The sequence below is a fragment of the Aquila chrysaetos genome, chromosome 8 (genome assembly GCF_900496995.4).
Source record: "Aquila chrysaetos chrysaetos chromosome 8, bAquChr1.4, whole genome shotgun sequence".
Classification (NCBI taxonomy): Eukaryota; Metazoa; Chordata; class Aves; order Accipitriformes; family Accipitridae; genus Aquila; species Aquila chrysaetos.
In genome coordinates this window covers 8,345,215-8,362,032 of record NC_044011.1, presented here as the reverse complement: position 1 = coordinate 8,362,032, position 16,818 = coordinate 8,345,215, and the positions used below count along the sequence as shown (strand labels likewise).

The 16,818-nt window shown below is 44.8% G+C and overlaps 1 protein-coding gene across 1 annotated transcript in view; it reads right to left on the bottom strand.

Moving 5' to 3' along the window:
* The window catches only part of C8H6orf118 (chromosome 8 C6orf118 homolog), a 37,974-nt gene extending 23,281 nt beyond the window's left edge, over positions 1-14,693 (bottom strand). The window contains 2 exon segments of the mRNA XM_041125402.1: positions 13,467-13,589; positions 14,610-14,693. Of these exon segments, the coding sequence (XP_040981336.1) occupies positions 13,467-13,589; positions 14,610-14,693 (207 nt within the window).
* Positions 14,694-16,818: the final 2,125 nt, after the last annotated feature.

Sequence of the window (16,818 nt, the reverse complement as noted above, 5' to 3'; positions counted from 1 at the left end):
TTCTCCCCCATCCCACTGGGTGGCAGGGGGAAGTGAGTAAGCAGCTGCGTGGTGCTGAGTTGCTGGCTGGGGTTAAACCACAACAGTTGTTTATGTATAAACATATTTTTGTAAGGTAGGCTCACCATTCTTCTAGTCATCTCAGTAATGATGCTTTGCTCCTCTTATAGTTACACAGAGTCATAGAATGGTTGACATCGAAAGGCGTCTCTGGAGATCACCTAGTGCAACCCCCCTTCTCAGAGCAGGGTCAGCTACAGCAGGTTGCTCAGGGCCATGTTTAGTTGGGGTTTGATTATCTCCAATGATGGAGCCTCCACAACCTCTGCGGGCAACCTGTTCTGACGTTTGACCACCCTCACCATGAAAAAAGTTGTTTCTTGTGTTTAAATCGAATTACTTGTGTTTTTGTTTGTGCTCATTGGCTCCTGTCCTGTCACTGGGCACCAGTGAGAAGAGCCTGGGTCCATTCTCTTTCTTCCTCCCATCAGGTTTTAATACACATTGATAGCGCATTGAAGAGAAGACTCAGGGGGGGTCTTCTCTTCTCTGGACTGAACAGCCCCAGATCTCTCAGCCTCTTCTCATACATCAAATGCCCCAAGCCCTTAACCATTTTCATGGCCCTTCACTGGACTCACTCTAGTATGTCCATGTCTCTCTTGTACTTGGGAGCCCAGAACTGGACCCAGCACTCCAGAAGTGCCTCATCAGTGCCGACCAGAGGGAAGGATCACCTCCCTCGGCCTGCTGGCAACGCTCATGCTAATGCTGCTCAGGATGTGCCTGGCGCCCTTTGCTGCAAGGGCGCAAAGGGTGTTTGAGTTCCTCTGTCCTGTGAGAGACTGAAAGAGTTAATGTCTCAAACATTGTGGTGGGGCAAGTCTGCTTAAAGACAAACCCTGCACAGCAAGGAACCAAGGTGAAAAGCCCATCAGCTCAGACATCAGCAACAGGAGGGGCAGGGCATGCTGGAGGGTGGCAGCTCCCTGTTCTGATAAGCTGTTCTGATACAAAGATCAAACAATGGCCCTGTCTGCAGGGAAGGAGAAGTTACTCCACAAACAACCCCCAAGCCCAAAGGCTCACAAACTGTTCATTAGCCTGAAGAGTTCAGGTGCCCGCCCAAAGGAGGGGCAAGGATGATAAAAGGACACAAACTGAAGCCCCAGCTGCGCAAGCCCACCGGGACTGGACCCCTCAGCAGAATGAACCAACGCTGGACCCAGGACTGGTGAAATCTTTCTCTCTCTCTCTGTCTTCTCTCCTTCCTTTTCCTTTCCCACAATCCCTACACCTCATCCGTTTCAAGACATAAACCATTGACCGAGTCTGAGACTAAGAGTGGATCCAGCCACCCCTAGACCCTTCTCTGAGGAGGAGTCTAGAAAGCAAGGGGGTCTGCTCTGAACCTCATGACTCAAAGGGAGGGATCTCATTATTCCCTGAATTGATGTATATGGCTACCCTGGGTTACACAGTTTACAGAAGTAGTCTTATGCCAATTCCTGTTGTGAGAATCCCTGCCACCTACTACCACGCCTCCACAGTTCCGTTTGCTTCTGTCATGAATAAAATCTTTAACTGATCGTTTGGTGCTGTTTCACCTTAATTTAGCCCAAGGGAATTTCAAATTAAACAGGACTCCCTGGTCTTTCCAGTCAGGGTCGTGACATATCCTGAACATGAATGACAGAACCATACACAGTGTTTACTCGTGTTTCCATTTTTAAGTGTTGTTACAGTTTGAGTGATTGTAAATCAAAAGGACTTTTGGTTCAAAATTAAGTTTACTGATTTGAAAGGAAAAAGAAAAGAAAAAAAAATTCTGATGGAGTGAGAGTAGCACTTTCTGCCAAACTGTCATGGTGCTTGGATTGACACATTGCATTAACATGGATCTGACATCACCAGAACAACACTGGCAATGACATCCCATATTTACCAAGAAAGGATGCCCATACCTACCATTAATATGCCTCAGCCTTACACCATAGCTCCTTTGGGATGAAGATGGCATAGTCTGTTCTGTGTCAGCCACATGACGCAGAAGGCCCACAAATATTGCAGCTAATAACTAGCTGGTAATTGTGGTGGTGATGACTTTGTCATCCATTTACTCACTCAGCTTTAAATAACACAATAAACTCAGGTAACATCAGGATGTTACCAGCATGATCCTAACATTTGACCAAAATGGTAGGCTGATTTTCCTAATTTTTCCTGGAAGGCGAGCCATTGATTGATTGTTTTTTGGGGGGTGGGGGAGGAGATTGCCATCAAAAAAATGAAAACTTTTTTGTAACTCATGTTATTATTGTCCTGTGGCTTAGAGAGAGACCCAATAAATGAATCACTGTTGCACTCCAGTGTATTTAGAAGTATTTAGGCTTATGTACACAGACACTTTGGTCCTGCAGGACCTTGTTTCCCTGGGGGGTGGTGCACTGAAGCCCACAGAAGCAGAATTAGGAAGACAAGAGGTTTGTGAGCTGTCTCCAAAGGACAGGAATTTGGAGGAAAACAATGCAACTCCTTTCAGTGCTGCACTGAGACAAAGGACCAGGCAGCAATCGAGGGGCAGGTTGGTGCCTAGGCCAGCTCTCTGAACCTCAGGAAGGTGGACAAGACCTTAAAGCAGCTGCACAACCTGGCAGACACCCACACAACATATGAAAGAGACTCGAGCCTGCAGGAGGCCACGCTAGAAGGTCAGGGCAGAGCCTGACCTCAACATCCCACACCCCAAACCCAATGGCACCCCATGAGAAGGGTAATGAAAAAGGCAAGAATACATTTGCATTAATTGCCAGCATATGTCAGCATCCCCAAGTGGCATTTGCTCTCAATGCTAGTAACTGGCAAGGACAGCTTCGATGAGCTAATATTTCCAAGTGGCTCTCACTTCTGTCTCCCTAGTACAGCTTGCTTCACTTCCTCAGGATGGTGACAAGCTAATGGGGCTAAAAGTTTCCTCTTAGACCCTCCTGCATCCTCAGCAAAGCCAGTTTGCATGTCTGCTATATTAGCAGCACACCAGTGCTTTTCCTGGCAAGCTGACCCTGCCCAGTAGTGAACACGGAGGGCTTGTAGCAAGGGGAGGCTTTGAATCAACAAGCCAACAGTGCTGTTACAGTGACAACCTATGTCCAGCAGTTGTGAAATGTTTCAGGACATGTTTCTTCATGAAAGGATACAGTCCCTCCACAGAAACGCATGGAACCACTGCCTCTTCATTTCAAACAGTACAAGACACCATGAGTTGAATGCATTAACATTAATAGAAATCGCAAAGAAACATGGCTACCCTGCTCAATAGGGAAAGGGGTGGAGGAGATCAAAAATGCCAAAGAAGTGAGCTTTTTTCCTTCAGTCATCACTGAAAAGGTGAGTAGGTGGCTGGTACTGGTAACATCAGTGAGAAAAAGGTAAATAAATGTTAAAAAACCTAATAGCCTGAATAAGCAGATTAGACAGCACTTAGAGTAATGTATTGCTAATTTGGCTGAACCTGATGAACATCTGTCTAGCACATGTGAAAAACTGCCTGAAACAGTCTCAAACACGTTAACAGTTACTTTCAAGAAGGACAGCTGGGGACTGGTGGGGCACCAGTGATGGTAACAGCATAAATACAGGGTCTGTGTTTAAAAGTGGGAAAGGGAGAAAGGAGACGAGTAAAAGTTCAGCAACTTTACCTTCAACTTCCAAAAAAGAAAAAAAATTCTGGAAAAAGTAACTTGCCCTAAGCACCCAGATGACAAACAAGGAACTGAATAACAGCCAGTACCACAGTTTAAGTGTTAGTGAAGCGAAGAAGCAGTAGCTGTTTAATATTTTGACTTTACTTAGACTTTTGGCATTGTCTTGTGTAGCATTCTTATGAGCAAGCAAAACAAAAAGAAAAAAAAAAAGAAAATCATCTAGATGGAGATAGGCTAGCATGGGTGCAAAATAAAAAAAAAAAAAAAAAAAAAACAAAACTCTGGAAACCTATATTCAAAGAGTAGTTATAAAGGTTCTCTGTCCAAATGGAAGAGGTACCAAGCAGTATTATACAGAGATTCATCATGAATATGCATCTAATTCTCCCACCACTTTTGTTTACACTATGGATGATGGAATACACAGTATGCTTGTTAAATTTGCAAATGACATGAAATGGAGAGGGCATGCAGATATTCTTAGAGACAGGATTGGAACTGAAAATGCTTTTGATAAATTGGAAAATTCTGAGAACAGCTGGATGAACTTCAATATGTGCAGAAACAAGCAGCTGCCCAGTAGCGAGCAACAGCTGGCTCAGTAGAAAATTATTTAGAAAATATCTGGGGAATATGGTAGATGACATAGTCAGCACAAATCCACAGTGTCAGTATGGTGAGCAAGACAAATGCCATTCTGGGATATACAGGCTAGTGTTTAACACATAGCAAGTGGGAATACTCCCATCAGTGCGCCCAGTACAGAAGAGGCTTCAGCCAAACGTTATGCCCAGTTTCAGGCACTGCTCTAGGACAACTGTAGGATTCCAGAAGAGAGTGAGTTGAAACCATAAATGAGAAGAAAATGTATGTGGGTGGAAGAATTTAATTGAGCCTGAAGAAGAGACTAAATGAGGGACATATAGCAGAAAGCATGCTTGTAGCATGACTGCAAAGATTTTTAGGAGCTCAGGTATAAAAAAAACCATCTCCAGTGTTACAGAGCATGTCTTGCTTTTCCCAGTTTCCAAGTGAGCAGCTTGGGGTGGCCAAAAGCAGACCCTAACTGCTCTTGCTACCAAGGAAAACAGACTAGGGACTGAGACACCGCCAGAAAGTCAAATCCTGACCCATCAGCCTAGATAGCATGATTGATAACCCACAGAATCCCCTCGCTATTAAACAGTATTTGAAGCGCATATTTAAATGTGATGCAGTCGGAGCCTTGATTTACATATAAAGGAGCAATAAATTTAAGTGGGATTGCCTCACTGGAAGAAGGACCACTGGGGAGAAGTAGGAGAAAGCATGCAGATATGGGCAGGTTTTAAGTAGCACATAGTAAATTTTATAAACTGACATCTAATAAGGCAGAACTATATTGTACCTTCAACAACAATATGATACAGGGAGCAAAGGGGAGGGGGAAAGAAACCATTTAATTTTCTTCTCCTGCCATTCCATGCTTACCTCTGTTTCTTTTTTAATTGTCACTTCTAATTCCGGAACTGTTTAATTGTTCCTATGATTGACCTGTGCTGGAGGAATGGAAATGAGCATGATAATAAAGTCGTGAATTTTTTCATAGAAACATGAGAGAGAAAGACCAGATTGCAACATGTTGAGTAGAGGAGAAGCAGCACCAGCTGCTAGTGAGAAGGATCTGCCTAGCCAATTATATTCACTCCTCTTTTCTATCTTTAAACAGACACAAAACCCTCTTGTGGAGATTACTGCTATTTGTTCTAGAAACGTAACAGTAGGCTGGCTAGGTATAGGGCAGAAGAGGAGACTAATTTTTTTTCCCCATTTAGAATATAGACTGGGATGGCCCTGAAGGGAAGTCTAGAGCTGGGTTGGGATAAGTTCATACTCAAATACTGTCCTTTCATTTCCTCTCTGGGCAGATCACGGTAGTCTGAAAACCTCAACACAGAAGCAGCCTTGAGTTCAGTCCTCATTTAAGCTGAAGCTTTAAGGTCTAAATGGATAGGAGACAAGGCAAAGTACAAGGTAAGGCACAAAGCAGAAGAAAGCAAATTGTCTCTTATAAAATGGTGTTCTTGAACAGTTCAGGAGCAGGAATTCTCTAATTTGTCTCCTTAGTGACTCCGCCAATGAACAGACAGCAAAGGTGAACACCTTAGGGCCTGTGTTTTCTGCTAGGGGATAGGTGTGCATCCTGTCACTATCATTTCTGGTGGTAAGTGGGAGGCCAATAAGAAAGTGAAAGTTTCCAAAGGCACTGGGCAACATGCTAGGCAGCACAGGCCCTTCCCCTTCCAGGACCATCTCCACTGTGAGTAAGAATAGTCTGCTTCTAAAAACCCATCCCACCATGCCTCTATATAATAAAAGAAAATACTGCTCTAAGGAGGAACTAGGTCTTTGAACCTGTCTGTATAGCATAAACACAAGCACAAGAGGATGGTAAACTGCATGCTTAACAAAAAGTAGGGGATAGAAAAAAAACAGTCTGAGAGACCTTGACAGGCTAGAGGAATGCACAAACAGAAATCTCTTGAAGGTCAAAAAGGAGAAGTGCAATGTCTACAGCTGGGATGGCCTAACCCGACATGGCTGTACACGCTAGGGGTGAACTGGATAGGTAGCAGCTTTGCAAAAGGGTACTTGAGGGCTCTTTTTGGGCAAGTTGCACAAAAGACAGCAGTGTGCCTTGCTATGAAGGCAGCTAACCACATACTAGGCTACATAAGTAAGTGCCCAGCCAGCAGACAAAGGAAAGTGCTTATTCCCCTCTACTCCACACTGGCAGGGACACACCTGGAACACGTTGTCCAGTCTTGGGCCCTATAGAGCAAGCAAGACATTGACAAACTGAAGAGAGTCCCACAGAGGAACACTGAGATTGCTGAGAGACTGGAGCATGGATCACCCCAGGAGGAACTTTTTTCTATAGCCCATAGATGAGATCACTAAAGAGAGGCAGGAAAGAAATTGCAGTCTCCCACTGCAGTGCGTGGTAGAGAAGAAAGAGCCTCTTCTCAGAGGTGCACAGAGAAAGGGCAAGGGGTCACAGCCACATGTTGCAAGAAGAGAAAAATAAGTTGGACGTAAGGAAAAAAATCTTCACAGCAAGAACAGTTCAGCACTGAAGGACGTGCCCAGAGAAGCTGTGAAATCTCCGTCCTTGGAAGTACCTGCACTGGATAAGGTCCTGAGCATCCAATCAAAATTTCTTAGCCCAGCATGATGAAGGGCTGGACAGGGCAAACTCCAGAGGTCCCTTCTGACTTAACTTTTTCTACGTTCCCAGGAATGTCTTTAAGCTTGCAAATGAAACACTGTAAAGTCAGGCAATACCCTGATGTGCTTCCCCTCATCCTCTGTCTTGTGCATTCAAGCTGTGAACTGCAGGTGGCAGAGAAGCAACAGGAAAGAAGCAGCAGCAGCTTTATTGTAGTCACAGTGCCTGAAGGATGTAAGCGAGGTAAGGTCTGTAGGAAGAGGTAATCTCTTTTATTAGAGCAACTGATATAGTTAGAAGAACTTGGATGGGATTTCAGGCACGCAAATGCTTCTTCAGCCCAAAAATAGAACCAGCCCACTTCGGAGCTAAACACAGGTTGAAAACAGTTACTCTGAATTTAGCTAGCTATATTTATCAACTAGACCATCTGAGAGAAAAACCCACATAATTGGCACTTGCAGAGTGGAAGAGATGTTAACTACATTTTCATCTCTCCTCTTGATATACCTCCTGAGGGAGGCAGAGGGGTATTTTTGCCTACAGAACATGGAGGGTGAAGAGACTTTTGAAGCATGACAAAGTAGCTCAGTACGGCTGAGCACGGCTTCCCAGGAGTCAGGGAAACTTGGGAGGCACACAGCGAAACACACGCACGTGTGCCAGAGCCCAGCGTGAGGTTTCGGACAAGGTCACCGAGCGGCGTCTGCCATGCCAATCTCTGCTCGCCAGCAGGGACCACGTGGGTGATGCTCGGTTTTCCTGCTGCGTGGCGAGTCCACACGTCAGCCGCAGGCTGGGCGAAGGCCTCGCCCGCTGCATCCCTCACGGCTTCCTCACCACGTGCCGAACGTCCCACCTGGCCCTTCAGCCACAACGGGAACCGGCGCCTCAGCCCTGAGCTGCTCACCTGATCCTCCTGCCGCCACCAGGGCCTGGCAGAGGCTTGGGGCCACGTCCGCCACGGGGCCCCTCCACCGCCACGGACACCAGCTGGATGCCCCGCTGTCCCCACAGCCCCCACCCGGCACCGGGGCGAGCCCCTGGGCCCGAGCCTCGCCTTCCCTCAGTCACATTTCGGCTTGGGACTTAAGGCCAGACCCGGGCTCGATTTGGGATCGGCCCTGTGAGGCGCCGGTCTCACACCCCGCTGCCCCCTCCCAAGGCTAAAACAGGGCCCCCAAATCTACCGCAGGCGCCCGTTGCTCCTGCACAAGCATTAACCTCCAGCTACGAACCCTCCCCTTCCCAGCCCGAGGTCAGTCCGACACATCTCTCCCCGCTGGCGGCACGGCCCTGCCGCCCACCCCTCCCTCACGGGCCCAACCACCTCACCCTGCAGGATGGGCGCTGGGATGGGCAATGCACCCAGCCAGGCTTTTGGGACAACCCCTTCATCTCCCCGGTTACTTCTTGTGCTAACTACTACTACTGCTTCTTGCACTAATTACTGTTTTCTCCAGTTTTGTCTAATAATGGCTTGACTGACACTATTTCAAACCTCCACAGACAGCCAACACGATGCATTCCTTGTCTAAAAGCATTAGGTACCAAAGGGAAAAAAAGGGGGGGGGGGGGGGGGGGGGGAAGGCATTTCTTCTAGCATGTCCTATTTTGGTAAATTCTGCCCCCCCCCGCCGCCCCCATTTTCTGTTCCCTCCATGTCTTTAATTAGATTTACTTTCAAAATTTGTCCTGAATTTATATGGTCCTCATGTAACTAAAGGTTAGTTAATTTGGACGCAGTGCCTAGCTGTTACTTCTTCCCTTCCTCTTCCTCTCCCCCTGCTATCCTTGAATATGGGTGGCACGTTTGCTATTTTCTAGTTCAGTGATGATACCCTTCATCCGATTTTAAAAAGCTTCCAGGCTCACAGCACTGCACACCAGACCTTTCAACATCCATGCACTGCGACCATTCGGACTCCCCCGAGGCAACCTGAGTGCAGATGAGCAGTCATGGTTCCTGTTCAGACAAGGCTGACTCCTTTCCTCTTGACTTGGTCTCTACCCCTTTCTCCTCCTGCCTCCCTCTCTCCTCCACGCACCCTCATTTGCCTCCCTCTACCTCAAAGAAAAAGCTGTGGCAAAGCAGGCCCAGCTCAAGGCGGCTCAGGAGCATGGTGGTAGCAAATCTGAGGCACCCAGTATCCATTTCTGAAGTAACTCCTTCTCCTGGGACACGTGGGCATCCATCTGCTGCTTGAGGGTAGGAGAGGCTGTGGAGGTCCCAGGAGGAATGCCTACACAGAATATATGATTAGTTTTGGTGTTTCCTGCAGATCTATGACATCATTGATCCTCTTCCCACTTCTTAGTTCCTACTGCTCCTCTTTTCTTCCACTCCCTCACCTTCCTGCAGATGTCTCTGTTTCACTGGTACAGTTTCCCTTCCAAGACTTCCTGTCAGCATAGCAGTGCAGAGGACCTTGGCCACCACCCTCAACTCCTTGCAGGGTGAGGCTTCATCTACTTCTAAAGAGATTGTGTGACTCAGGTTTTACAGACACAAAGGAGCTGAAGGACCAAGACCTTACATCTAATCCTCTGATAACACTTGGGTTTTCTCCCAACGTCAGCTAAACTCCAAAAAACATAGGGCTCTTGTCTGAGGAGATTTCTTTCACTGACAGCACACCAAGTCTTTTCATTGTATATAAAAAATATTTTAACCTTTAAGGAAAGAGGGCTTCCTGCTTTGGTTTGCTGACAGCAGTCAGTGACTGAAGATTTTTAGCCTTGGACTGAGCTCAGGTTTTGGGTGGGTGCAGTGTGGAGGACCAGCAACAGGCCTAATCCAGCAAAGCTGAATTCCTGTATCCTCACGCAGTCACACCAATTATCTAGTGAGAGACCAAGAAGCAGGATGAAGTCAAGTTATGGGTCTCTCCAGGAATTTCAGGTGACATGAGATGACTGTACCAGAAGGACCTGTTACATGGGAAACAGGCTATAGGCAGGTCTGTACACTCAAAATCATAGAGGGGGCAAAACCATACAGTAAATAGCCTGTGGAAGAGGTGAAAGCAAACAAATGATAGGAAGTCTTAAGAGCATGATGCCTAGCAAAGCCACAGAGAAAATGAGCCTCCATGAGTGTCACACCAGACTTTTGAACCCGCATCAAGCTGTTGAATCAAAATGTAGTCAAGCTGATGACATAGTGAGAGTATAAATGAGAAATAAAGTGGAAGAGAACCTTTCCCTGACAGATAGAAACAGGCACACGTCTGACTGGCTTTAGGACCATGAACAAGGCCCCATCTTCTTTGCACAGTTGTCCTATCACATATGCATTAGCTTGAAAATCCCATAATTTTTTTCTGGTGCAGGTGGAAAGGAAGAACTACAAAAAAAAAAAAAAAACCCAAACACCAAACAACCATACTGATGCTTGTATGTTAATCCTACAAGCATGCCCAATGAAATCCATTTCTCTAGAAGTTTGAGTAATATTAGGCTGCATGCCTGATTCTTGACAAGCTAGATGACAACTACTTTAGTAAACATTGAGCACAGCACTGGTCATCACACCCGCCTGACTCAAAAGGCTGTCCTAAGTCTGACATCCATCCTGAAGACTGGCACACAGCAGTTCGACCTCCTCCTTCCAAAGGATCTCTGGTTTATGCTCAGGAGTCACAAAGCAGTTGGACCCAGTTATAGTTTAGAATAAACATGAAACCTCCCATCTGCACCTAGCAGTGATCATTCCCAGCCAGCATTCCTACGTACGGTGACCACAAATCTAGCTAAGTCAATATTGCTTTGTTACTAGCCAAACATGTAGGCGCCAAGCTGCAAAGCCTCTCTTCTGAGCTATTGCTCCTGCTCCTCAAATTATGTTTGTGTAAGGGGAAAAGAAACGGCAGCATTCCTTCCATTACTGTTGGTGCTACAGTGGGACTTTTGTTTGCAGTGAACAACAGAAAAGCCTGCCAAGAAATCAGATCTATTCCTACAAGTTTTATGGCTATTATCTTTCCCCTCAAATGCCCTGAAATGCAAATATCTCATGGTTGTTATGTACTTCGTCACAGTCATGAGTTCCATTTACTTTAATTTCATATTGTTATTACATAAAAAGACACAATCAACCAGAGGGCAGGGGGTCCATTTAAAGGGTCAGATGTATTTGCTCTGCAAGCCTCGGTGAGGAGCCCAAACCAGACTACTGCAGCTGGAGTGACCTTGTGCTCAGATCCATGGAGCAGCTCAGAGGTTGCAAAGGCCCATTGCATTGGGCAGAGGCAGCCCTATGGTGTACAGAAGAGGCAGGATGAGGGCAGACTCTCAGGTATCTCTGGCACAGAAACAGGCTGGATGCTGTGTTGAGCCAGATGTGTAATCTGGGCTGTGGAGTGGGCCCAGGCAGGCTCAGACAGGTACCTGTGTCAAAGGCAAGATCCAAAGCTGGGGAATAGGGACAAACAGCATCTGCATTGTTAGAGTAGGTCCTGTGAGGTCACTACCAACCATCACTAATTACACTGCTACTTTCAGAGGCTAAATGGACATTGTACTTTAGGGACTGACGATGATTTCGGCATTTACACCTGTCCCAACCACCCTCTAAGACTGGTCTTTATGAAAGGAGTCAGCAGGAGGTTTCTTTGAAAATCCTCCATGAACACAACCAGGATCCAGCTCCAATTTTTCCACATGGACCAGGACAGAGCTGAAGGCTCTAGGGTGCAGAGGGGAAACAGCAGGAGGCTGAGGGAGACTTACCATAGGACTGGAATAATTCAAACCTGTCTGCTGTGCAGGGCAGGCTTTATACAAATGACAAAACGGAGCCCTTAAATACAGCCCATCCATCAGAAAGTGTTTACAGGATCTGGGGACAGCACCACAGTCCAGCTATTCAACAGTCACAGCATTAAGTCTCATCAGTACCACTGGGAAGGCTGGTGTCAACACCAGCAGGCTCCAAGATTAAAGAGAGTTTCTAAACTTAAATCCTTAAACAGAGCCAGAAGTCCTTAACAAGTCAAAATCTAAGACCATTTTTAAATATGTGCTACTTAGTTTACTGTCTCCATCCCAGTTTCATAGTCACGCTTTTATCCCAGAAATATAACCTTTATGTAGTCCAAAGCATCGCTGCACTCAGTCTTGAAACCCAGACTTAATCTGTTAAGAAGCATTGTTCCCTGCTGCAGACAGAGCTAAAATATCTCTACATAATGCATCTTAAACAGGAAAAAACAAGGTAAGCCCAGACTTGTTCTGAAATACTGCAGGCAAGTTGCATTGTTTAGTTTGTGTATTAGGAATGCCAAAAATAAAAGTCTTCTGGTATTCATACAGTATGTGAGGCTTCAATAGATCTTATACTTTTACCATAGTTCTAAAGTCAAAGTTTAAGATGTAAAGCACAGTCTGATATCTTAGGTGGCTTTCCAGCAATGTCAGACTAGACCTCCCACTCCCTGGTGCCTTCATTCTCCTCCCAAAAAGCTTTTGAATGTATTGGCTGATTTCATCCAAACTTTAGAAGGGAACAGTCTCAAAAATAACAAAAAGTTCCATGTTTTATAAAACAGGTGGCTGTTTAGAGAGAGGACTGGGGTCCACTCCATAACTTTTCATTCTGTTGGCCAGTTTCTACAGAATATGGGATTCTGTGTAACACAGCCAAAGCACAGCAAGAGATGGATTGTAATAGGAAAGAGAGGAGAATTTCAAAGTTACGTGTAAAGAAAGCAGAAAACCTAACTTAATTTTTTAAACCTCAGAATAATAATGCAAACCCATAGGAACCTAGGCTTCATCACCCCTGTGGGTCAGAGGAATACCTGTTTGGGAACACAGAGCTGGCTCAGGCCCTTCGGGGAGGATTTCACATCAGCTCTGCTCCCGTGGATTCCACCAGTTAATGTCGCTGGGAGCGGAGATGAGCAACTCCATGAGCTCCTGTCCCAAAGTCTTTTCTGCACAGGGGTACATTTGGTTTGGTTGTGTCTACTGCTTGTTGTTTCGGTGATCGGCAGAGATCGCTTTACCAGTGATACTTACCTCTTCCTTGTCAAACAGAGAGGGCTCACAGTCACACTGAGCACCCTCCGATCCTATTAATGCAGTGACAGTGATGTGCAGAACAGTTTCTGGGTTAGATTGCTCTGGACAGCCAGCGCTAAATGAGGTGCAGTACCACAGAGGCGTATGTGACTACAAAAGAGAAAAGTAACTGCAGCTTTCCTAAAGCTTTCCCGGCCCTGCCAACACCCCATTTCCAACAAGCTGGGGATCTGCCATATGCTAAAAGTAGTTGAGAAACTTATTTCTCAACATTTCAGCATTTTAAAACACCAATGTTTTGCTTTTTGTAGTTTATTTTTCGTAGTTTAGTTCTGAAGTCTGTTTCTGTGTGTTCCTGACCTGTTATAAGTGTTGAGACTGTATTATTTCCAACAATCGTAATAGCTATTTGGAGTCTGTATAACCTGGAGAAGTAGTATCCAGGTGGTTTATGATCAAGTTAAATGCAATTATTCTCAGAGTAAAAAATTTTTTTTTCAAAATATCACTCACTCTAACGGAGTTTTCACAAGCACTTCCCTCTCACCATTTCTCGGCATGTAGAAATTGTAGCATGCTACATTTTTCTCCTAGGCTAATTGTGTTTGAAACAGACATTGAAAGCAACGTGGGTATAGTGCTGGAGAACCATATAGGTTGTGGGATAATCACGCGTTTTAAAAATGTGTGCTTTTATGTACAGACACATGAAAAAACGTGAAAGATTTGCACCAACCCTGTAGGGTCATGTGGAGAATTACACAGTTCATAGCTGGTTTCTAATCTTATTGCAGAATGTGGCATATTCTTTTTTTTTTTTTTTTTTCCTTGAGGTGAAAGTAACACTAGGGAAACAGATGTTCCCAACCAGTGAACATCCAGGATAACTTGATGAGACAGGCTCTAGAAAGGAAGAGAATTCAGTCTGTCCCAGCCCATCCTCTTTCTCTCTGCTGAGGTTACCAGTGTCCCCCTCAATTCAGGACAAGCATGGCAGTAATGTCACTTACGGAAGGAGAGAAAATGGGTTACAGCCATCACCCTACCCCGTAAAGATCACAGCATAGAGGCTTCCAGGCTGTGTCAACCTCATTAGCCTTGACTGCGACAGCACAAACATTAAATTACAGCATTCTTAGTTACAGGACTCTCTTATTTAAAATGTAGAGTTGTTACTAAAACACGGTGAAACAGTTAGTGACAAGTCATTGACACAAAGCCTTCCCACATCTGCAAAAGAAATAATGATCCGCTTGACTTCCCATGATATGGTTTATATCGACTGACTTAACTGAAAAAGATGACACAGATCCTCTCTTGGTACACGTTTCAGTTGAAAGAATGTGAAAAAAAAAAAAAAAATCTTTCCTGTTTACTGTGTGGATGTCTGCCACGGCATTTCCCGTAGCATCAATATTCCTGGGGAGGGGGAACTCTATCAGTGTCAGAAGTGTTTCGTCAGACTAAGGTTAGATACAAAACAGAAATGGAAGCTCAAGCAAAATTCTGCAAAAACTGCAAAAAAATCTGCTCTGTTTTACTGCCACTATAAGACAGCAGCAAAAAGAGTAAGATACATGAATGGCTTCATCTGTGACGTAGGCTATGCAGGATCAACTAAATTCAGGAAATTGGTAAAAGGTCTTGCAGATGAAAAACCCGCTTGATCTCACTCTGTAGTCCTTTCTTATCACTTCCAAACCAGCTCCATAATACAGCTTCAGAAGAAAAGCACCAGGATCCGCAAACACATTCATTTCACCTATGCCAATTCTGCATAGAGACACTGTCCAAAGCACTTCAGAAAGCTCTTCTGCATGATAAGCATTACAAGACACTGCTATGAGACAGAGGGTGATTCTGTACGAGGCAATTCAGGGCAAAACTTACTGTGCAGGAAGACTGGGGAGCTGAGACTTCAAATCAGCCTCCCTACTTTAGGCTAGCCAGTGGGTGAGAGAAGTTTTCCCTATATGCAGAGCCTTTCATTTTAATTCCGCCCTCACCTTACCCTGACACACCACAGCATTTACTTTGTTCGAGGCTTTTCGGGTACATAATACTGCATGCAACCTATTACTCTCAGGGCAGAAAGAAACTAAGGTCTCATTTCCACAATTCCAGCCCATTAACTCAGTATTTGGTACACACCCTGTTCTCTTGTGCTTTACATGAACCTTGGAAACAAAGCCCTGCAGAACAGCTTTGCACTTTTAATTCCCAATCACTGGGAATTAATTCAGACCACAGAAGTAGAGATGGTAGAAGAGGCTGTAGAGAAGGCAGTCTGTTTTACTCATGCAGTCCTTAAAGGTGAAAGAAAGAAAAAAAAAGCCCCACCAGGAAAGCAAATTCATAGGATAAAAGAGCAGAAAGGAAGAGGGCAGAAAATAAGGAACCTGATGACCTTATCAGCAAATTTTGTTTAATGATTTCAAGGAATTGATTTAGAAGCTTCCAGGTAGCAATTACGCAAGTCTCTCATAGGATGTTAGTTTTCCTGTGTGAAGCTTTCTTTTAAGTCTGCAGTACAGTACATCTTGCTTTTCTGAGACTGGTGGTCTTGGGGTTCACACGCCTTGTGGTGGAGGACAGAAAAAGCCTTCAACTGATGCCTCACCAGCTAGAATGCAACCATCTCTAAACACCAGGTCAGTTCCCTCTGATCTGTTGGCATTGCAAACGTTTAGAACAAACTCAATGAAGACTGCTGTCCTTATACATTCAGGAAGCAAAACTATATTAGCAGACATCCTGGATTAGCTCCGAGTCTCAGGCCATGTGGAAGTTCTTTAGGTTCGTTTGATGGACCAGGCACTTAGCTCATTAATGCTTCTGGTGTATCATCAGTAAAGGATAACTAGCTCTGATGGCAATGCTCTGCTGGGGACAGGAGGAGGAGGGATTTCAAAGAACATTTTGCTGTAATATGCAGGGAAGAGTCATGAAAGACAACTTCCAAAAGGAATTTATTCTGAGTTTTTGTGTGTTATTTTACACACGTTCCAACAACAAACGATGTGAAAAAACAGTATGTATTCCTTGGAAACTCTAGTTCTCCCATGCTTGTAATTCTGGAGTACCTAGACTTTTTACTAGTGCTGTGGCTAATTAAGAAACTTTGAAAGGAAGGAAGTCCATATATTGCATGTGAAGCTCTGCATGATGCTATAGCATGTCTTAATATATTTGGTAATTAATCACAAAAACCAGAAAGAACTGTACAGATGATAGACCCGGGTCCCTGGACACATGCTGAGTCCAAAACGGGATCTTGTCCGACAGCTGGGGCTGATTCAGATAGTTTAGAGGACCAGGAGAACTAACCATACCATTCCCAGCAGCCCTGGAACAGCACCCTGCAAAATGGCTGTGGAACAGGAACTACACGGATGTGGTACCCAAAACCATTTGCCATTGGCCCTCACATAGAAGTCAGTACAGATTTAAAATAAAATCTGATACTATGTTTAATTAAAGGAGTTTGAAAATTTTTAAGATTATATGGCACTGTGACAGCTCAAAAGTTGTTAAATATGAAACTACATACGCAAGCTTGAAAGCTTGCACTGTAAGTTCTTAAGCTTCTCCTCACATCTGGAGAAAATGGAAAGGGAGGTACTCAGCTATGGTACTCAGCAGCAGCATATCTGAGGGCATCACAGCTCTATGATATTTGTCCTCACCTGAGAGGTGAACATCATCATACATATTATAAGGTGACCACCTGATTGCCTCTACCTATATTTTGAATTCTGGACTGCATGTAACCAGGGCTATTTCCCAACATGCATAACACAAAAAAGTGTTTAGAGACTTAAATTTAAGTTAACAAAACCCCAAATCAGCCAGTGTTGGGCAACTTACACAAGGTCATAATGG